The 23,863-nt window shown below is 38.4% G+C and overlaps 1 protein-coding gene across 2 annotated transcripts in view; it reads right to left on the bottom strand.

Moving 5' to 3' along the window:
• LOC116834686 (fibronectin type-III domain-containing protein 3a-like) overlaps window positions 1–23,863 on the bottom strand; it is a 79,793-nt gene that overhangs the window by 21,424 nt on the left and 34,506 nt on the right. For both annotated transcript variants that reach the window (XM_032796947.2, XM_032796948.1), the window contains exons 3-10: window positions 21,578–21,653; window positions 20,152–20,228; window positions 14,327–14,555; window positions 10,974–11,252; window positions 6,930–6,988; window positions 5,179–5,333; window positions 4,868–4,927; window positions 1,587–1,725 (exon numbers count right to left, since the gene is read on the bottom strand). In XM_032796947.2, coding sequence (XP_032652838.1) covers window positions 1,587–1,725; window positions 4,868–4,927; window positions 5,179–5,333; window positions 6,930–6,988; window positions 10,974–11,252; window positions 14,327–14,555; window positions 20,152–20,228; window positions 21,578–21,653 — 1,074 coding nt within the window. The remainder of the gene's footprint in view (window positions 1–1,586; window positions 1,726–4,867; window positions 4,928–5,178; window positions 5,334–6,929; window positions 6,989–10,973; window positions 11,253–14,326; window positions 14,556–20,151; window positions 20,229–21,577; window positions 21,654–23,863) is intronic.

Here is a 23,863-nt window from a genome sequence, read left to right as displayed (position 1 = left end):
TATTGTGATGGTTTGGGAATGTATGTGAATTTATGAAATTCCAGTTTGATTTAAGAAGTCTATGTTTATATACTTCTGGATATTCTGCCACTCAATGTGACAGATATTAATGCCCACATGAACTGATGAAATTTGTATTAGCAGGACAACGGAGCCTCCCTGGAAGGACTACTGCTCTGCTAATGACTCCTATCACATCACTACCCCCTCTGAGACATGAATGGAGCAACACTAGAGCATGACGTCTCATGCTGGAACTCATGACCAAAACCTGTGCTTATAAGCTGGAGGACTTTTATGGAGAGACGAAAACCAGAAGACAAGACTGGGCAGGAGGAGGAATGATGCAAAAGAATCCTGAACTCCCTGGAAAACAGGCAGACCCAAAGAACTTTCAGGAAGGTAAGTAAACTGAGGCAGGGTGTTGCATGCAAGTCTATGTTATTTTTCTATCGATCTATGTATCTCGCGTGTGTCGGTTTAGAAATTCTTTTGCAGAGTCTATGTTATTTTGTTACATCATGTACTTCCCAAAGAGAGTAACAGTAAACCAAATGGTCCACAGCTCTGGTGGAACTCTGGACCACCCAGCAGCTACTGGGGAAGCTTTGGAGAGCATAGATACTAACGCAAGAGGAATATATGACTTTGGGTTTGCACCTGGAGAGTGAGCCTAGAGGCCCAGAGCCAGAGAGACAGTGCCTCAGTTCTGCCCAACCCCAGGAAGCCAAGAGCATGAGGGACCAAAGGTTCTGTTTGGGTCTTGTGTAATAGCTTGGAGCATCTAAGAAAGGGAACTCATCTAGGAGTTGTGACACTGATTTTCTGATTTTCACTTGCCTACTTTACACACCAATTACCACAACTGCGCTCACAAACTGGGCATTTGCTCATACGATGACAGCATATGTAACTACAATTGAGTCTGCACTTGTATGTTTTTGAAAATCAGAATGACAATGTACGTTTACTGAGCATGAACCTATATTAAACCAGAGAGCCATATGTAATTGCAAAGACATTTTTCAGTCAAGCACATGAACAGGGATAGTCTTACAAAACTCAGTCTAATAAACACACAATGTACTGTAACATGTCTACACAGAATACATTGCATAGTCTATTCAAGAGTTAGCCTGGGGGAGGGAGGGGAGAGATCATGATGCATAAACCAAGCTAAAATAATAGAATTCAGCTTCAGAGTTATCTTCAACATTCTATGCTATTTAATCTACCACACTGGGACCCTAAGCATTAGAGGTGTTGATGCTCCCCTCTCTCACATGCCATCGTTTCAGTAGAGAATTTTTCCAAATATTCTAGGTCATACACATGTATTTTTGCATTGACAAATGACATGTTTTTTATGCTGACAAAAGCATGCTACCAACTCACACATTAATGGGATACAAAGGATATTGAATAAGTAACAGAAGAAAACAGGATGACGTGGAGATGGAGAAGTGATATTTCAGCTATATTGCAGAGTAACAATCTTCACTGAGCAACTTAAAATCCACCTTTGAAAAAAGAGCACTAGTACGCTTTGCTTTCTCAAGACTAAATATCCCTGCTAAGTTATTTACCTTCCACTGTAAACTCAAGCTGTTTTTCGTTCTGTTGATTAGTTTAGGTGCAGCTGGAGGGTCTGGTTCACAACTTTCTGTAGTAAAACTCACCAATTCAGAAACAGATTCTTTTATGGAACTGCTTGTTGCTGAAATTCTGAATGACAAAGGACAATTAATGAAGTGTCCCAAGATTATCATCACATGAATATCCTAAAATTCAGAACATGGGGCATCAGTTTGAGAACTGCACTTAAGAGGCAGAAGGTAGAGAAAAGAGAGTAGATGGCTTATTGTATTAGAAGTGTAATACAGAGCCTTTCTTCCCTAGACCACTGGTTCAAGTATAACTCACACTGTTAGCATTGTAATTCTCCAAGAGAGGCCTAATGAAGTGAATTTATGATCCATTCCAGTCCCTAGTGGATTGGTATTCATGTCTCAAAAATCACCACCACAAACGCCAATGTCGTTGGCAGTGTCAGGGAAATAAAGGCAAATTGGAAGAGCAGCATGGAGATGCCCACAATGCAGTTTCTTTGGATTTAACCATTTTGTGGACAGAGAAGCTCAGACTCGAGGGCTGTCAATCTGGCACTGTTCATGAGCTCTACATTTAATGTTTTTAAATATGAAAAGCACGACGAATCAATTCTAACTGTTGATATTCCTCCAAATGAAACAATCCAGCATTTCTGGGTCTTACAGTTAACAAGCTTGATCTTTAAAGATAGAAGCAAAAGTCAATTTTAAACCTATTATAGACCTCTGAGAAAAGTAAACAACCTCATGTTAAACAATTTTCAAATGAATTCTGTTTTCAAGAAGCATATTTAACACGAGCCCAGTTGTCAGACTGTCAGGATGTCACCACTGTGACAAAGTAAATGATAAAACACATATGGGATTCATGATCAAAAAACTATATTAAAGAATGTTACCAGATGGATGAGACAGCAGAAGAGGATTACTTTATATTCAAATATGCTAGAAGGCCTTGACACTCAAGGGTATATAAAATGAATAAATTAAACTTTCAAATTATTCAGGTACAAGTCTTCCAGGTAAATTGGTATTATAAATATCTGCTCAAACTACTAACTTAAATGGAGGTTAACTTCTTCTTTTGTATGGCTTAGATAGGTAGCAACAACTACAAATTTATATCTAAGTCTGATAGCCAGCATATTGCCACAGCAGTGAGCTGGTGAATGTCCTTCAAGCTCCCGGCAGAAGAACGAAGGGGACATTCAGATATGATGTGCTCCATCGTTTGTGCCTGGTGACCAGTCACATATAGGTGTTTCTCTCATTTTCCACTTAAAGAGGGTTTGTCCACATCTCCCATGATATGCCCAATGTGATTCAATCTGCACCAGTTTTTCCGACATAAATCAAAACCCAGTGGTTTCTCAACAGGATCAATGATGAGCTCTTTGTTTTGAGTAGTTGAAATGATCCATGTGATTCTTCATAGAGCCTCAGCATCAAAGTTGGGTGTAAGGATCTTGATATGGTTCCGTAGAGGGTTGCAGGATTTTAATCTTGTCTTTGGCGGGTTCTGCAGGTCATGGTGCAGTGGGATCCTCGTATTTGCCTTGACACAATTAAGAAAGTGAGATGTCTGAGCAGCTCTTCTAATCTGCAGAAACTGGATGTGCGACAGGACTGGGAGCCAGTCAACTGAAGTAGATTTGAGCGTCCCCGACATCATGCACATAGTATTATTAAGTTGAGTGTCAAGAAGTTTAGTGTGACTGCTGACCTCTCAGTGAACTTAACAACAATTATACTTCCTCAAACCGTCCTTTCCAGGACCAAAAAAGAACAGTTGGGCCAGTCCTCTGAATATACCAAATTAATGTAGAAGGGATGTCCAGAGAAAAAGTGGATTACTTCTTGAGAATCCTCAAAGACCATCACATTGACATTGTGACCCTCCAAGAAACACACATGAAAGAAGATATAGCTGCCAGACATTAAATCTATGGCTATACTAAAATCGCTGCTGTCAACCATCCAAAACATGGAGGGGGATAGGGTAACTAACCAATATATTTAGAACTTTATGGGAAATAATTCAAGAAGACTGTAGCTCACCTGAAAAATCAGAAAGACAAGGAATTCCGAGATAACACTACTCTTGAACAAGACTAGAAATTAACTAAATACAGAACCAAGGCCCCATACGTACTTGTCCTCTGACCACATCTACTTGTCTTCCACCATGTATGCATGTTTCATATTGCTTAGACTGGAGGTGGCCCTTGTGATCTAGGCAGCACATTAGAAATAAACTATGTAGCAAGACTTCACTGAAGTATGCAACACACTGGAAAACATTCTGCACTTTATAGGAGTGGTGTTTCTCCTGCAGTAGGATTTGAGAGCTGTCTTCTCCTGTATCCAACAAATATTGGTGTAGAGCCTATGTAGGACGATTTTTAATCTTGCTCCTGTCCTGCTCCCGCTATTATGGCAGCAGGTCCTGCAGGACCCATGGGATTCCAATCTCGCTGCAGGGCTCTACACTAGTCCCGCACAGGACCCTATATTGGAGCTCCCTTCTGCTTTTGGATGCCTCCAAACTCACTACTCCAGCCAGTTTCCTTTCCTGCATAATTAGGCACTGTAGGGGAAAGGATTTGTTTGCTCTGATGGGTCTTAAGAGCTCTAGATGGCAGCTGCCGATTCTTGCAAGCCTCTCCTCTCACATACTCCATTCTCTCTTCTGCCACTAAGGGGTCTGCTCTCTGACTATTCCAACCAACCTCAGTTTCCCCTCCTCTAGTACTATTAAGGTTCCCTGGGGAGCAGTTTGGAAGCCTCCCCTCACCTCAACAGAGATTAGCTCAGAGACTCCTTCTGCTCCCCCGGGACATGTGAAAGAAGGTCCAGGAAGACTGATGATTATTCTTTCCTTGGCTGCTGTCCTTAGTCTAGAAGAATCTTCCTCTTCCTGATTCCTGCACTACCCTTTAGAGTAGTAGCATGGAACTATAGGAAACCACTTAACTCCTCCTTTTCTGCTGGAATCAGAGGAGACAGGCAGAGGGACAACGGTAGGCAAAAATGCTAACCAGCAAAAGGCAGGATATTTATCAATTTTGGCATTACAAATAGGACAATATTAGTACAAGTGGCAACAATAACAGTGCATGGACACAATCACATTTTATATCGAACCCTGGTAAATAGTTCATAATGCCACCCATTTCAAGAAGGAAGAAATCACATAATTCTAATGTAACACAATATTGGGTATTCCAATCCTCTTAGGGAAGTTTCCCAGTACATACCTGACATGGCAATCTGTTGCTGGTCTGAGTTCAGGAAGGGTAATTGTTGTTTCTTCTCCTCTGTAGGAACAAAGAGTGATAGCTCTCCCATGTACTTCAAAACACAGGCTTATTGCAAAATAGCAACTATACAATGTACATTTAGTATCAAAGTGTCCATTATCCCCTTTATACATAATGCCTATTGATATTACTTAAAATGATTTGCATGTGAAAAAAGTAGGTCTGCAAGATACAGTACACCTCCTGATAAAAACACTGCTGATCTATGTCAGTGTATTTGAACATATGTATTGTGAAACCAGACTTACATATAGACAGATTTAAATTTTCCATTTTTGCCGCTGTTGGATACTGCTACTTCAAATATAAATGTTGCCGGAGTGAGACTCTGACTTTCTCCATTCTGTGAACTAACTGAGAGATTCCAGGACAGAACTGCCGATCTTGCTTGTATATCAGAAACCTTTAAAAACCATAAATAATGCAAATAGGTTTGCTTGCTATAATAAAGGTACATTAGTCATTAACATGGTACTTGCTCATTTGCCACTAAGTTTCTCACTGGAGGAATTCTTTACTTTTAGTTAGTGGAAGTGCTGAGTCTTTTTTAAGCTAGGACTTTACTGAGCTTTAATTTCAAGTTTAACTATTAATCATTCTAGGGTGCTCATATCAAGGGCACTATATAAATAACCACAGGCATATTTAAACAGTTTTAAGGTGTAAAGTGAAGTTTCTATTTCACTTGCTGTGTCTGCACTAAGCACTTAGGCCAAAGTTTTCAGATTTGGTACCCTAAGAAAAAAAAAAAAAATCAGACAGCAAATGTGTGTTTACACACAAACAAATGGCTCCATTTTCTAGCTGAGTACTCACAGTTCTCACTAACTACAGCACTTCTGAAAAATCTGACCACTTGTTTAAGATTTCTCAATATAGATTTTTTTTTAAGGTGCTCAAATCGAAAAGATTTGGTCCAAGCCTTTTCTGCCATTTGGTTTTAGTTCTTCACAGCACTCCAAATTTCCTCCAAATTAAAGTTTGCACAGCTTTTTCTGGCACTAAACCCACAGGGTAACAGTGGCAGCAAAGTAACAACATTACCATAACAATGAATGGCAGGAAAGCTGGAGAAAAGAATGCAGCTTGCACTCTGTACAACTGATGCACAAAAGGAGTTACGTGTACTTGACTGCAATTTTAGCATATAATCTATTTAAAATATCACCATAAGATTCCAAGATCCCAAACAGTCTGAAAATACTCCAATCTATGCTCCAATTTGATTTTAAATAAAACAGAGAATGATGCACTACTTTTTGTAAGTACTTCTTTATTCTTTAATACTTTGCATTCAACTGAGCTCAGTCCAAAACCCAGTGAACTCAGTGAACAGATTGCATCAGACTCTGGCTACGTCTACACTACCCGCCGTATCGACAGGTTACAATCGATTGCTCGGGGATCGATATATCGCGTCTCATCTAGATGCGATATATCAATTCCCGAGCATGCCTATATCGATTCCGGAACTCCACCAACCCCAATGGAGTTCCGGAATTGACAGGGGGAGCCGCGGACATCGATCCCGCGCGGTGAGGACGGGTGAGTAATCCCATCTTAGATATTCGACTTCAGCTACGTTATTCATGTAGCTGAAGTTGCGTATCTAAGATCGATTTTTCCCTGTAGTGTAGACCAGCACTCAGAGTGCTTTTCATCACAGGATCCCAAAGCATTTACAAATATAAAATAACCTCAGAGGCAGGTATTATCCCATTTTACAGAGTGGGGAATTGAGGCACCCAGAGGTTAAGTAACTTGCTCCAGATGTCTCAGCAAGAGAGTGGCAGAGCTGGGCACAGAAAAACAGAGCTCCTGATGCTTGGCCTCAAGCTCCTACCACTAAAGCTTGTACTTTCAATTTACAACACTGAAAGCATTTCAAATAAAAGATCATTGAAGAAAATGCTTTTATACTGTTTGTAATATTTGTTATTTATCAAGAGAAAGTATACAATCAGGGGATTATACATAACATTTCAAAGACAATACTTACTACAGGTTTACCAATGCTTACGTGGAGATTGTACAACTTTTTGGATTCTGTGTCAGACTCTGAAAAGCCAAACGTAAAACTTCATTACACTTAAAAAAAAAGATAAATAAAAATAAACCCCTCTGCCTCCCAAGCCAGCAGATAAGAAATGCTTATCTAAGTACAACCACAAGATGGAGTTAGCTTCGTTAAGAGATTAACAATAGTATATATTATGTAAAATTCATTTCCCCCAGTTGTTTTGGCTGTGTGATTTGTAGAATTGTCCAAAACTAATAGCGTTACCCAATTCCGTTTAGTACATCCTGCACAAAGGATATATTCCCCTAATCTGAACATATCTTGGTTTACTTTGATTGAACAAAAATCTTTATATAAAAATAAAAGATGTTAAAAATTTACAACATGATTTTGTCTTGGCTGCTGTATGTACTGGTGATGTAGTTAATGCTGCATTTCCTTTGTAAACCAAATTTCTCCATGCATATAAATTTGGAAGATGCATTTGAGATTTTTAAGTTACATACTAAAAATAGAGCAGAATATATTTTCACCCAGAGTTGTTATAGTCAGTCATACGCTTATGAAAAATATTTCATTTAAAACATGTATTTAATGGAAGCCTGTACATTCAAGAGTTCAGACTGAAATTGCATTCTTAAAGGAAAACTGAAATGTTTTTAAAAGATAAAAATGTAATAACTTTTTGCAAGGGCAAATCTTTAACAAAACATATGTTTAGACATACCAGTGAAAGTTAGTTCCTCCTTTACTTATCTGCCAAGACCCAAATTCTGATTTCTGTTTTACTCTACTATTGAAGTGCCAAGTTTGTCATCTACAGTAGAGAAACACATCTCTGAGTATTGCAATTTGAATCCTAATAGGTAGTCTTTCACCTTAAAAAAAATGTGTATTTTTATTACAAGTCTACACATGCATTCCTTTAATGAATTGGGATCACAAATCATTTACATTTCATTCCTTCCTTCCTTCAAACCAGTGTGATAGACCAAGATACAGCAGTATCTCAAGACAGAAGGCAGAAAGCTGATTTTGCAGTTGCATAATTAATTTTTTTTAAAATTGGCACTTAGTCCGTCACTGTGCTCAAAGGAGTATTTGAAAACATTTACAGAGACTGAATAATTTCATTTTAAATGCTATTTACTGATCAGACTAACACTTTTCAATTCATGAAATTTCATGAAGACTTAGTATAACCGAGACTCACATGAAACATTAGAATGAGAAAGATTCCTGATTCTGTTACACACATTTATGGTACATCCCAACATGGAATACTGTTCTGAGTTCTGGTAACACTATCTCAGGAAAGATATGGCAGTAACAAAAGAAAGTTCAGTGAAGGGACATAAAACAGAGGCATTTCCACACATAAAAAAAAAAAAAGAGAGAAAAAAGAGTGAGACTGTTTAGTTTAGATGAGATGAGACAATATGGTTGAGGCATAAATCTGTTGACTGGTATGCAGAAGGTAAGTAAAAACACTCATGTTTGTCTTCTCTCATAATAAAGGAGCAAAGGGACATTCATTGAAATTGAAAGGCAACAAATGAGAAGCAATACTTTACACAATGAACAATTCATCTTGTGCCAAAGTTTCACAGGTTAAGGACAAGAGTTTAGCAGATTCCAAATGAGAATTAAAATATATTCACATTTACATAAGACAATTTTAAAAGTTTGTGAAAAGAAATCCCCATGTTTCAAGGCATTAACAAACCAGCAGCTGAAGGGTTTGAAAAAAACTTTCTATGGGTAAGTCATTCCGTAAATGAACTATGCAATTTTGAGTACCTCTCTCTGAAGGGGTTAGTATTGGCAGTATACCAGACTAGACGGGCCACTGGTCTGATCTGGTATGGGAGTTCTATGTTGCTATTCAAAGGAGCAAGGTTAACAACTGAGAAACAATACAGTTATCATGAAATTAGCACACAAATTAGAAGCTTGAAAACAGCCAAATATCCTGCAGAAGCAAGCACCCCTAAATAATAGTAACAGGAATTTTCCTAACATATGGCTAAGAGATGCACATTCTAAATCAGCAATCGTTGCAAGTGATAAAGCGTGAATTTCTCACAACACAACACAACACACTTCAAATATTATGTAATCAAAAGGTTAATTTTTTTCAAACCCTTGTATAAACTAGGAAGGGATAGCTGTAGCAGTGATGGGCAAAACATTAGGAAAAAAAAGTTTGAACTTGATGAGTTTGTTTCTTTATGATATATTAAGTCTGAAAGGATTTTTGTTTTCAAGCAAAAAATGATTTTCTGGGTTTATACTAGAAATTGAGGTCCTGTCTGCTCTGGAAGACAGTGATGATGTATGGAAAACTAGCAAAAAAATCACATCAGTCTCTCTCAAAGGTGAGCAACTGACAAACAGTTTATATCCCTTGCCTAAAAATCTGTTTTAATACCACTTGAATTTCAGTGACTACCTGAAATTCTGGAGAATGAATCTCCACAAAGATTCAACACCCTTCCACTTCAATTAAGTCATCTGAGGTTATAATAAACATGTTTCCAGATTTTCCCCAAGAGGTACTCCAGCGAAAAACCATCGAACACCAGACTTGATATTCCCAATGTTTCCAAGCTAAAAAAATCTAATACAATTGAAAATCTTTCAGACCTTCTCTATAAATCCTAAAAAGGCAAAGAAATTTAAGTCTATTTTATTTTTTTAAGTAATTGCAAGAGACCTTACTCCTGGACGATTCTGCACCAAAAAATTTAAAATTCTGCATGTTTTATTTGTCAAAATAACACAATATAATCATTCCAGTTTCAATTATTTTGGTAATTTATTTCAAAATACCTGTCAGCAAGTAGGTCTGTAACAATGCAGACAACAACAAAAAAGACTCAGGATATTTTTTTTTGGACAAACAGATTCCTTACTAGTGACAGGTTTCAGAGTAGCAGCCATATTAGTCTGTATCCGTAAAAATAATGGGAGTACTTGTGGCACCTTAGAGACTAACAAATTTATTGGAACATAAGCTTCTGTGGGCTACAGCTCACTTCACTGGATGCACAGAATGTTCCTATGCATCTGATGAAGTGGGTAGTAGCGCACAAAAGCTTATGATCCAATAAATTTGTTAGTCTCTAAGGTGCCACAAGTACTCCTGTTCTTTTTACAGATTCCTTACTAGGCATTTTGATACAGAACTCTGAGTAATAATTCATTCAAACTACAATACAGAAATATATTTCCTGCATCGCTCATAAGTAGTATGGGAGTCAGGGGTAATGGAGAAACTGAGGGAGAGGGAAGTAATTGCTGGGCAGGAGCCTGTGTATGAACTAGGAGAACTATTGGGTGTGGGTGGGAAAAGTATGGAACAGGGTTTTTTGGGGGGGAGGAAGAAGGGGAAGGAACGGAGGGATTGTTAGGGAGCCACCTCCATGCAGACCTTGGCTGAGCTCTAGTCTCTCCCATTCAGTCAGGCACATATGCCCCAACCCTGAGTGCCCCTGCACTCCTCCCCTCCATCCCTGCTCAGTCACTTCTCCTCCCCCGTTCCCATGTGTCCCTGCACTTCCATTCCCATTCAGCCCCTCGCTCACCACACTAGCTCCTGTGCCTCTGCACCCAGTCTGTCCCCGACCCCCAACCTCTCTGAACCCCAGTCTGCTTGACTCCCCAGCAGCCCTGTGTGCCCTACTCTGTCTGTCCCCTCATATCCCATGCCTCCTCACCTGGCCACACGGGCAGGGCACTCTGAGGAAGATAGCCTCTCCCCTGTGCTCTCTGCAGCTAGCTGAGCCAGCTGCCCTCTCTGCAGGCATTACAGAAGCCCCTGGTGGGCGAAAGGTGTAATTGCAGTGCCTTCCTGGCAGACTGGATTTTCTCTGGGGGGAAAAATTTCTGCGGGGGACATGAATTCTGTGCATGTGCAGTGGCACACAATTCCTCCCCATCTCCCAGGAGTAAGACTTGTAAGATACTTGAGGTATTTCTATCAAAAAGCCTACATGACAAAAGTAGCCAGCTACTACTTACCTCCCATCTCCAAATCTGCTGGTGGGCTTGCTCTTGTTTTTACTATTTGTTTTTGCTTTATTAGCCCGCATGCTGCTTGCTGTCCCTTTCCATTTTCATATCCATTCTGAACATCTGTATTAGAATTGGGAACTTTATGCGGTGAAGGAGGGCTGTTATGTTTATTATTACTATGCCCACTAGCTTGTTTCTCCTTAAGTCTTTTCTTCAGATGTTCTTGCATTTTGACAGTCCTTTCATCTCGCTGAATAAAATTTGTCCTTCCATGGGAACGAGATTCTAAAAGACAACAACATTTGTATGCTTTATTTAGCACAATTTGCTTAGCTAGCAGTTGAGAAACACTCTGGAAGTTAAAAAAAATAACTGCAACATAGCCAGGCATTGAAAAAACTTTCAAATTCTAAGTAAGTGTAAAGTGCAATGCTATCTAACTGAGTCTGTAGGAGGACAGATCTGGTGCTGCTCATAGCTGTGACAAACTGCACCCAAGTGAAGACCAAAAAGTCTTGACAATTTTTGCACTGTTACTCAGATGGGTGTGGGCACCAGACGAAATGATAAAAATTTCATACTGCTGATTGGCAGGGACTTCCTATAGTTCCAGGCAATACACTCAGTGTTTTAGGATCACTTGTGTCTCAATAAGAGAGGTAGTGGTAAAAGTAGGCAGCTCAAAGTTTATTTTGGTTTTATACTACAGTAGGACCTCAGAGTTATGAACAGCTCAGGAATGGTGGCTGTTTGTAACTCTGAACAAAACGTTATGGTTGTTCTTTCAAAAGTTTACAACGGAACACTGACTTAATACAGCTTTGAAACTTTACTAGGCTGAAGAAAAATGCTGGTTTCCCTTTATTTTTTTGGCAGTTTACATTTAACACAGTACTGTACTGTATTTGTACGTTTGGGGGCTCAGCTCCCGCCTGATCGTGCATTTCAGGTTCCAAATGAGGTGTGTGGTTGACTGGTAAGTTCATAACTCTGCTGTTCATAACGCTGAGGTTCTATTGTATTGCTAATTTTGCTCATTTGTTTTTTTGAAGCCCTTGCCTTTAATTTAGGCCATTTACCTTTCTCATTGTATTTAATCCATACCCAGTGAGTTACAGTTCTGAACCATAAACTTTTTACTATTTTTAAATCCTCTCTCAGCTTTTAAAAACTTTTCCTATTTTCTCCGTTTTTTTTTTTTTTAATAGTAACAAAAAAATCTCAGAACTGGAAGGGACCCTGAAAGGTCATTGAGTCCAGCCCCCTGATTCCCTAAATGGCCCCCTCAATGATTGAACTCACAACCCTAGGTTCAGCAGGCCAATGCTCAAACCACTGAGTTATCCTTGCCCTCATATCCCCTCCCCCCCACATATTCCCAATAGTTAAATCTTTCCTTTTTGCTAGTTTTTAACCTAATACCTCCACTCCCAAAACTACGCCTCTTGATTAGAGCTGTCCTCCTTCCTATGACATAGCAGTGCAAACAGCAGAAACAACATTTTCAAGATTCTTTAAGGATCCTAAGGGACTTAATAAAGCACCTATATCTGATTTTCAAAAATGATTAAAATTTTCCCTAGGTTTTTCTTCTCAAGAAGTTGCCACCACTGTCATTGATCAAGCTCCCCACACATTATGACAGTGGGTACTCTTGCATAGCCCCATCTTGTTAAATATCCTCTTTTCTATTATTGCTCATAAAAGGAGAACCATGTAATCCTGCTATGTTACAAAAGGTTATGTCAGTAGGCCCTTTGAAAAAAGTTACTTGTGAACACACTCAATTAATGTGAATAGCTACTCTCGCCACCCTCAACTTGGAGGACCAGTGTGTGCGCTAAGGTTTTTTTTTTTTTTTTAATTTATTTATTTAAGCCATACCTGACTTTAAGAAAGAAAAAAAAATCCCTGAATAAAAACTCCCCAGAACATAAAAGCGGTTGAAAATTTCCTCAAACTTCTCAAAAAATTCACCTTTGGGCTGAGACCAAGTATGAAGAGTTTCAACATCAGTAGAAACTTTTTCAGAAAGTTAGAAGCAATTTCTTAAATGGTATCATTATGGAATCTGCAGTATCGAAGACTAAGATTTAAAGGTATTAAAAGATATTAAATCTAAAATACAAGACATTCGAAAAATTCTACAGTAAGTAAAATTTCTATATTGCTATCCACCCAAAAGACAGAATTAAAATAAATGTAGTTTACTCTGTGAGCCTGCACATTCGTAATACCTTTCATTTGAGGATTTCCGAACACTTTAATGAATTTAGGCATACATCATCCCTCTAAGGCAAACTTTCCCCCACTTACAAATAGAGAAACTAAGGTTTGAAGAGGATACATCCTGCACCCACAAAGCTTGAGCTAGGCACCTAGGTTCCCTATACTATGAAGGGGGAAACAGACAGGTACCTAAGAATGGGATCCACAAAAGCCAGCACACTAGGCAGAGAGCAACCGAAGCTAGCCATTCAGAAATTCTTACCAAGAGGGATGTTTCTTAAGCACTGCCCTCTCATGGAGTTCAGTACCCTTAGCCAAGGCTGCAGGGAGGAACCTACCTCTTCTTACAAACCGCAGCCAGGAACCCTTGTCCTGGAGCCAGATTGCTGAGGCTCCTGCCTAACACCACAAAATGGCCAGGTGGGGAGGGACACCCACTTATAACCCAAGGGTTAGGGTACTCACCTGGGATGTGGGAGACCCTGGTTCAATTACCCCTTCTGCCTGATGAGAAGGGATTTCCCACCTGTCAAGTCAGTGCCCTAACCACTGGACTATAGAGTGATTCTCTTGCTTTATCTGGCCCAATTAATATTTGATTATTTTAATTATATTGGAATGGCTAGAATACACTAGATATAAACACTAGAATATCCCATAATCTCTCAAAATCCCCCCAAGCCATTGTGTGTGGAGTTAGGTCAGAGCACCCCTACTGGATCAAGTCCTGCAGGCCTTACTTCTCCCTCTCTGGTTTAAGGATTGCTCTAGGACTTTGGTATGAGAATGGCATCCAGATGTCTGCCTGAGGCAGAAGTGTGCTTGCCCAGAGGAAAAAAAATTAAGTAACCAGGGAACTTCTACAGTGAAAATGAAGGTTCTGAGTTTGGGCACCTACAGGGCTAGGTGACAGCTGAGTGAGGGTTTTGTACATTGCATTGGTACCTAAATTTGAGCTTTAGGTGCCTAAGTCCCTTTGTGGTTCTAGCTCTAATTGACTTATCCAAGGTCACACAGTAACAATGACAGAGTGACAAACAGAACGCAGGTTTCTTGACTTCTAGACCTGGTGCCTTAAACAGAAGGCTATGCTCCTTTGTCAGTTAAAGCACAGTATTAGCAAGTCTTACCTTGTTCTTGATAAACATGTGTTGGTGGAGGAGGCTGGTGAATGAACTGCGGTGGTATTTCTCCTGTCCCTGGAACTGGAGAGTACACTGGATGAGGTGGGTGGGGAAGCAAAGCAGGATGAGGATGCATGTAATGTGGCACATGTGGTGGAGGGGGATGCATGGAAGGATGGAATTCAGACGAATGTGGTAATACCATCACCTTACGAACTCCATTTTCTTCTACCATCTGTGATACAATGTAAAAATACAGAAAAAAAAATATCAGTAATTTTTTTTGTATAATCTACATTCCTTAAAGTTTAAGATTAGATTCTAGCTTAAAATAATTGATATTCAGAACCAGATACTGACCTGTACTGCTTTGGGAGAAAAATCCCCACTGTGATGGGCCTCAATAAATTCAAACTCTTCTGCAAGAAATCCCAAATTTCTGAGAGTGCCCATTTAAAAAAAAAAAAAAGCTGACTCTGGCAGAGATGTAAGTAAGTAACCCAGAAAATATCCACAACATATTCCTGGTTACAAGTAAACTTGAACTGACTCTTAAGTGCCACCCCTACTTCTTTCAACAATTATGTCAAAAGTGACATATGACCTGCCTTAGTTCTTGTCTAGACTAGGATAAAGAGATGTGATAGTTTTATGTTAGCTAAAGTGCTAACTAATGGTGTAGACAATGCAGCATATACTTTAACATATGCTAATCTGGTTGATCTGAAATCTTGGTTCCCCTTAGGATCTAATTTGACTGGCTTAGCACATGCTAAAGTATATATATACTGCTTTGCCTATGCCAGACTTAAAATGTGCACGTGTTAGTTAATACACCTTTAAATGCTAATTTAGGCCAGAAATTTGGGATAAAACAAGGATTTTAGGAGAGCACATATATAAGCAGGAATAGAAAGAAGGACTCAAAGAACTACATCAGACAACTAGGACCAACAGTGAAACAACAAACAATGTCCTGTCCTGCTGAATCTTCAGGCCCTCTGCCAGAGGTAAGCACAGGCTAAAATTCGGGATTTATCCACAGGGAAAAATCCTAGCTGATAATGGATGCAGAACACCTATAGCCTTCTTGTGGTATCCGGAGGTAAATGAATCCAATCTCTTTTAGATGCCAAAGAAATGTTATCCAAGGAACTAAACTTTTCAGTATCCACTCTTCTGGTTGTTCCAAAGGCCTCTGGAATTATTATTGTCACAAGATTTGTAAAAGTTCTTTCCCCAACATCAAAAACAAGATATCATTGATTCTAGATGAAGATTGCATCTAGTCAGAAGTTAAAGGGATAATAAATTCTCTGGAAACCCCACTCAAGTCAAAGAACGATTAACTACCTTCCTTTCCCCTCTTCCCCACTAGCTGTTGAGTGATATATGACAGAAGAGACACTAGATGACAGAATATATGTTCTGATGAAACAGGAAAAAAAAAAGGTACTTGAGAAGTAACCAGAATTCAGTAGAATAAGTAGAGGACTTAAACTAATTTAAAATTAAAATTGTCTGTAACCTCATCCCCTCTGACTGGCACCTCCAATCATTGTTACACATCAAAAATTTAGCTTACAAAATACTGTGCTATAAAATAATAATGTATTGATTATCAATGGATGCAAGGAGAAAAGCCCACACTAGACGTACACTGGTAAAGACAAAATTGAGACATTAACTGATTTGCTTCTTATATACAGTCCTCAAAGAAAAGTCATACAAAATTAACACTGCTTTTAAAACACCAATAATTTCTAACTAAACCATATTACTAAAGTATGCAACACTCATGCACTCAGACATTTGCACATTACATATTAACGTACAGAAATCAATGTGCTAGTCTTTCAACCTCTTTCAAATTCTAAGCCCTGCACAAAATTAAATTAAGTTGCTCCTTTTAACACCTAATGCTTGAGAAGGAATTAAATATATCATCAATATTACTGTAAACATATTTGTATACAATTCACAGTTAAAGAAGTTTCACAAAGAGGACTGTATGTTTTATCCTGCTAGTTCTATCAAGGTCCTCTACTAGAAGGGCAAGCTATAAGAAGTCATCGTAGCATTTCATGGTTCGCTAAGCAGAAATTGTGGCTGCAGATTTATTTGTTATGCCAAAAATATTTTGAAAGGCTCCTCAGTAAAAGATAAAGCAAACTGACCAAGAAAAATATTTTTTTCAACAGAACAAGAATGTGTCAACTCATGGATTAGTACGACAAAAGTCTGCTGTGATGTGACCTCTAAATCAGTTGTAATTATATTGTCATTTGACTATTAGGATTTTTTGGAAAAAAATATAGGATTACTTTCTTCAGTTTAAAAGAATATAATGAAAAAAGCTTGTCTTTTGTGTATTGAATTTTTTGTTTTAAAATGTGAGTGAATTTTTCTCTAGAAATAAGTTTTCTACATCAAATGAACTAAGTATATTCACTAAAGCTAAATAAATCCAAAAAAGTCATGGCAAAGTTTCATGCATCTATTGAAACTAATTAGGAAAAAACTCAGTTTGACAAAGGAGATTAATGAATACTGTAAGGGTTTCAGCTACAATTTTAAAGTTTGGTGTTGACACAAGTCAAAGCCCATTATTCCAGTATTTCATTCTGCTAATGTAGAGACCAACGTTACCACCATGTGTTTACTTTTGTACATCTTTGAGAACAGAAAGTTGAGCCCTCATTTGTACTGGGTTGAGAAAAAGGTTTAAGACTCCAGATTTTGTTTTAAACTTGGTTTCTACCATTATTTAAGCCTTCCATGGTGGGCACCCAAATCAGCTTAGCTGGACAGTATTTAAATACCATTTCCACAGTGTTCACACTCCAGTAGGGTCAAGGCATAAGTCCTCTATAGTCTAGGAGTTGTTTATCTCAGATATTACTTTTTGGTCCAAATATACTAATTTCATGACACTAAACAAGGAGTTTTAGTTCTGAAAGATTTAGAATAATGAACATTCATCAGATTATTATTTTTTTAAAACCAATCACCACCATTAGTAAAGTTTTGGGTTTCAGTAAACTGAATTCCATTTACATCTGATAGTTACACTTTTTAGCAAAAATTATTATATTGAAGTGTTAAGAGGATAAATGTTGATAAAGAGAAAGATTCTGAAATCCTTTGAGAGGTACTAAAAAAGTGCAGAAGACAACCTGGAGGAAAGATTTAGGGAGTATTTACATTGGCCAGGAAAAGGAAAAAAACAAAAACAAAACAACCTCACAAGGATGAGAGGATGACATATCAGATTGATATAAAAGAAGGAAGTATGGGAGACAGAAGTCTCATTTATTGGCATTACGGTTAGCTCAAGTTTAAATATAGTGCTGCAAACAATGTGCTTCAGCTATATTCCAGAGGGATCCCCACAAGGAAAAACAGAACATGCTTATTAAGTCTTTTGACTCTTTGTAGTCTAGTGCCTATTGTGATTGTTTACATCACTTGACTCATGGCATGGGGACAAATAGGCCTAGTAGAATTAAAAGATAACCTCCTCATAACAATGGACAGATCCCATATCTCAATCATTCTGCATGGTTGCAGCTTTTGTCAGAGTCAGTCTCAAGATACTACTGACCTGCATCACTTAGCTGAACTAGACAACTGCAGTACAATTGCTTTGATAATGCCTTTCCAGACAGACCCAAAGAACTGATGGGAAACTACTTGCTCTCCAAAACCCTCACTAGTGTAATTCCAAAGGAATCTATCTTGTCCTACATGAGAGCTCTTGGAGAGGTGGTAAGCAACATGGATTTCATTGGCAACAATACACTGATGACATCCAGCTATATATAGTTCCCTACAGGTGCCAATATCGAACACCCCCATGACTACAAGAGATAAGAATTTGGATGAAGAATGGCTGGCTCAAACTAAACCTGGGAAAGACCAAAATCATGTTGGTTGGGAGAGGCAAAAGTTGTGAAGACCAAGCTGGAACACTGAACTCCCCCTCCCATCTAGTTTCTCCCACCCACCTCCAATTAAATCAATACCTTGGGGTCCTATCAGGCTAATCATTAATCCGAGATGACAATGTAGCAATAGCATAAAGAAATGCCTTCCTCTCCACCTTTAATTTATGAGAGGAATAGATGAAGTCTCCTACAAGAATCTGGTCAGTGAACTACTCATTCACAATTTCCTAGAAACAGAAAATGAATCTACTATATCTTGATCTAAAGGTTTAATCAATGCAGAGATACAGTTGAAAGCATATGACTCATATACCTATAACCACTGCTAGCTCCCAAGTCACTTGCATCATCAGTGTAAGATTTTGTTTCTGATTTTTTCAAATAAAAAAGTTATGCACGTATGTCAACCCATGACCCAAGGCAGCTCTGGGATAATGCAGTTAACAGGTAATGTCCTAAGTTTTGTTATCTAGTCTGGAGGTGATGCATAAGTTATGTTTCAGAGTTAAGTGTTTCACTTGAGGGAGTCTGGCAATGGAATGAGCTCCAAAAGGAGATTCAATTAATCTAAAACCAGACTACCAATTTTTGAATGCGCTTCAAAATTCCTCTTTTTAATAAAACTTTTTCACAAAACTTTTTCACATACCTGGAAAGCTTTAATACTTAAACATACAAAAATCCACATACTCCAAATAGAACTTGCTAGAATCTGGGAAGGGCAAAGAACAGATTTCTCTAGGATTTAAATCAGGGATGGGCAAACTACGACCTGGGAGCTGCATACAGCCCTCCGGATGTTTTAATCTGATCCTCAAACTCCCACTGAGGAGTGGAGTCCGGAGTTTACCCTGCTCTGGTGCTCCAGTCAGGGAGCTGGGTCGGGGCTTGCCCTGCTCCACGTGGCTCCTAGAAGCAGTGGCATGTCCCTCCTCTGGCTCCTATGTGGAGGAACAGCCAGGGGGCTCCGCACACTGCCCCCGCAGCTCCCATTGGCTGGGAACTGTGGCCAATGGGAACTGCAGGGGTGGTGCCTGCAGAGAGAGCAGTGTGCAGAACTCCCTGGCTGCACCTCCGTGTAGGAGCTGGATGGGGGACACGCTGCTGCTTCTCAGAGCTGCTTAAGGTAAGCACTGCCCAGAGCATGCCCTGACCCCCTCCCACACCTCAACCCCCCTGCCCCAGCCCTGATCCCCCTCCTACCCTTGAACTCCTCGGTCCCAGCACAGAGCACCTCCTTCACCCCCAACCCCTCATCACCAGCCCCATCTCAAAGCTAAATTACCTGTGCTGGGATTAGATACTACAGCGAGAGGTGCTATAGGAAACTAAGATTTTTCACATGTCAACAAAGATATCAAAATAGTTATAATCTGACTGTTTGGGAATGACTCGCCTGGGAGTAAATCAAATCTGTGACCTAAAGAGTGAAAAGCGCTATATTCCACTACATATATCCATGATCATACAACTGGAATAGCTGGCAGCAACTATTCATTTTACTGAATAGTGGCAGCACTCGTGGAATATGACTATCAACCTCATCAATCAGACTGATATTGAAAGAACTCTCTGCAACTTACATTAATTTCCTGCTGCCAATATAAGAAAAATACTGCTAAGGTTTTCAAAGCCATTAAAGGGAGCCAGGCAGGCAATTCCCATTTGTACTGGAATTGGATACTCAAGTCAATAGCCATTTTTTGAAAGTCTCAGCCTATATGCACAAATCAGACACCTGATATACTAGATCTGTCTTGTGAAGGAGACCATGATTTCTACAGTTATTAAACGGCTTTAGAAATTGTCTTTCATTTTTATTAGGGATGTGATAAGCAGCAACTTCTGATGCAAAAGCACAAACAACTGTAAATTAATTCTTACTTGAGATACATAGCCAGGAGGCACAAATATTGGAGGCACAGAACCATTTGGTGACACCATAGGAACATGTGCTGGACCTGAAAAGGAAAAAAAAACATGTAAGATTTAGAAGTATTAGCACTTTTTTACCACAGTGAGTATTCCAAATTTTATACAGTCAGAAATCTCCCCACCCCTCCTCCCTTTTATTTGGTGGCCTAAAAGTAAGCACTCATTCATTTAAAAAAATGTGGCTAAGTTACTTGGGCTGCAAATCCTTATTTATACAACCATCTTTAGATAACTGAAGTTAAAAACTGGACTTGAAAATTAGGAAAACTAAGCAAATCTTAGTGTGTACTTTTTCCATTAAAAACTCCAAAATATATTTTAATAAGTGTTCATCAGCAGATATAAGAAGTGTCTGCTGTCTGCAGAAGCGATTCACTGTCATTCAAAACAGTGCATGGAATACAATTTTAATGTCTCACTAAAGCGTTTGGAAACTATTCTGTCATACTGCTCGATATAAATGCTCTACTTTTATGTATACTACTTGGGTTTATTAAAAAAATATGGATAAGAAATAATCATAACCTCTTTCTGCTCTCACATACTATATAGCATTTAAATACCTGTATAGGATAATGCTGGGTTTTTTAATCTGTCTGATGAGCAGAATTAAAATACGTAGTAACATTACTCAGGCTATCTGCACTTGTGAAAAGTAGCAACCATTTTCTTTTTTTTTTAAAAGAGAAACAATGATTATTTCCAGATAGCTGATCTTATTAAAGATTAATAAAATGCTGAGAGAAATGGAGAGACTAGACAAACTTTATGGGCAAACATTCTGAGAGGTGAAAATAGGTATTGCAACTGTGGAAGTATTGTGCAATATAATATCATCATATGAAGCACATTTTGAAACCATGCTTAAATCTGCAGACTTGCCATTGCTACTACAGAAGAAGCTCTCCATAACTACATGGATATTAGTATTTACTCCTTAACAGCAACAGACTACAAATACCACAGTGCTGCACAGAGATTTTGCCATACAATACCCACTAAAGTAATTTGGAGTTAGGTAGCTAAAACCTCCGTAAATGGAAGCGTTAAAATCCTGACAAGATCATTACAAGTCAATAGTGTTATTTAATTCAGACAAGATTCAAATTGACTTGCACTATATTTTATAACCAGCAAAGTTTAAGATGTAATACATCTAAGATATTTAACTCTCTTCAAGTTTAACATTTATCTTCCAGTGGATTCCTAATCATGCTTACAGTACAGCCTGAACAGATTCATTCACTATATGACAGAAAACATACCTATGACTATGTAGTGGAAGTCTTATGGCAGTAGTTTTATGAAGAATCTTTTAAATATTTGTTTTTCCTGTTTAACACATTTGATATAACTCAGTGGAATTTTCTTTTACCTTGGATACACTGGATATGTCCATCTTCAGTTCTAATTGTGAAAGTTTCTCCTGGGTTTACCTGCACAAGTATAACCTGAAAACAAAAAACCCTGTAATTTCAATAAACTTCATTTAAAATATTTTAGAGATTTAAAAAAAACAAAACAACTTTCCTTTCCAGTCTTGTCTTACAAAATTTCTTACAGAAGCAGATGACAAGTTTAGAAATACTGATAATGTGGGCTGAATTCCCATCAGTCTCAGTAAAATTAATTATATAGTTATCCTTTATTCTGAAACATTCAAAACTGTTCTGATAATACCTACCAGTCATTTCCTCCCTAGTTACAGCTGAAAGGTAAGCTATACTTTACTTTTCCTTGTCAACTTCGTTTTCCATAAAATTTCCCTTTTTACTTAAATACCACCACCACATTATCTAAAAAATAAATACTTTATCCAAAGTGAATACATTCTGCTTTACAGTCTTCTTTATGACACTGCCTCAACAATCTCAGATTTAGATTGACAAGATCGGGTATCTACAGAGAGTATTTATAAAAGATGTTTTACCCAGGAGGATATTTTAATCAAGTTTCCACACTGAAAATAGGTTAAAATATAGTTTGACAATGAGTTTTCCAAAGACCAATTAATTTTTCCTTCATAAAATGATTTCTGAACTTAGTCATTAACATTTTCCACACCTTCTCTGAGGATGAGAAGCCTATAATTTTTCTAGACACATTCAACCTACTTAAATATTTGCTTTATAATCAAATAGATATAATGTATTGACTGTTGTATCTGACTGCTTGAAAGAGATAAAGCCTCTGGTTGTAGTTGGTGTCAATCTTATTTTGGAAGACAAAACCCTTGTGCGTTACATTTTATATTGACAATATCTTTATAATCCATTCTTTGTACAGCAATAAAATAAAAAGTTAAAAATAGCCTTAAGCTTTAAGTTAATTCTAAGTTTGTTTTTACAACTGTGGTGTTCGGCTCTATGGCTTGTAATAGCTTCTCTTTGGAGGAGCTGCAGCAGAAGGGATAGGGACAGCAAATTACGCAAACACTGGCAATGTGACAACTGTTTATTACAACTTTTTGATAAGATGTGCAGGGACAGGAAATGTTGGCAAGTTAACACTACCACAGCTGTAAAGTAAATACAGGCCCTCCAAAAGGCTTCTATGTTACTCCCAAAACAAAACTCTAGAAGCCTTATACTCTAATTTCCTAGCCTTTGACACAATATTGATCAAATAAGTTAAATCTTAAAGGATAAAACAAACACATTTAACCCAGGATTAACAAACCATGTTTTAGTCAGTTCAGAATGAAGACATGCCAGATTTTTGCCTACTTGTGCTGCTAAGTGTCATGATAAAAGTTGTTCTAATTAACAGCCCAATGGACTACATATAAAATTTTAAGTGCCTGGCTTGTCTGTATGCAGAGGCTACTCAATTTAAAACCTGAGGGAGCTCACTGAGGATTATCTGTCCTGTTTTCTACTTTGTGTTTGCCTTTTTCACCTATTGTAAAGATTAACAATGTTAGAACTATTGACAAAGGGATAGAAAATGAGACAGAAAATATCTTAATACCACCATATATATCCTTGGTATGCCCTCAGCTTGAATACTGTGTCCAGTTCTGGTTGCCTCATCTGAAGAAGGATATAGTGGAACAGAGAACGGCAATAAAGATGATCAGGAACGGCTCCCATACGAGGGGAGTTAGGGCTGCTCACTTTAGAAAAGAGGTAACTAAGGGTGGGGAACTGACAGATGTCTATAAAATCATGAATGATGTGGATAAAGTGAATAGAAAATTGTTATTTAGGCTGTCTCACAACACAAAAACCAGAGATCACCTGATGAAGTTAATAGGCAGAAGGTTTAATACAAACAAGAGGAAGCAACTTTTCACATAACGCACAATTAAACCTGTGGAATGCTCTGCCATGGGATGTTGTGATGGCCAAAAGTATAACTGGATTCAAAAAAAGAACTGGCTAAGTTCATGGAGGATAGGTCCATCCATGACTATTAGCCAAATCATCAGAGATGCAACCCCATATGTCTGACTGCCAGAAGCCAGGAGTACATCAATACAACTGCCCTGTTCTGTACACTCCTCCTGAAGCTTTGGTACTATCCACTGTCAGACAGCATAAGGGGCTCGATGTACCATTGATCCGATCCAATACTGTAGTTATGTAATGTAATACAGAAAAACCTCACTACATTAAAGAACTAAGTGAATTTACTTTGTATATTGGTGGTTTTTATACAG

Source organism: Chelonoidis abingdonii, chromosome 8 (genome assembly GCF_003597395.2).
Source record: "Chelonoidis abingdonii isolate Lonesome George chromosome 8, CheloAbing_2.0, whole genome shotgun sequence".
Classification (NCBI taxonomy): Eukaryota; Metazoa; Chordata; order Testudines; family Testudinidae; genus Chelonoidis; species Chelonoidis abingdonii.
This window is presented reverse-complemented; position numbering and strand designations above follow the sequence as displayed.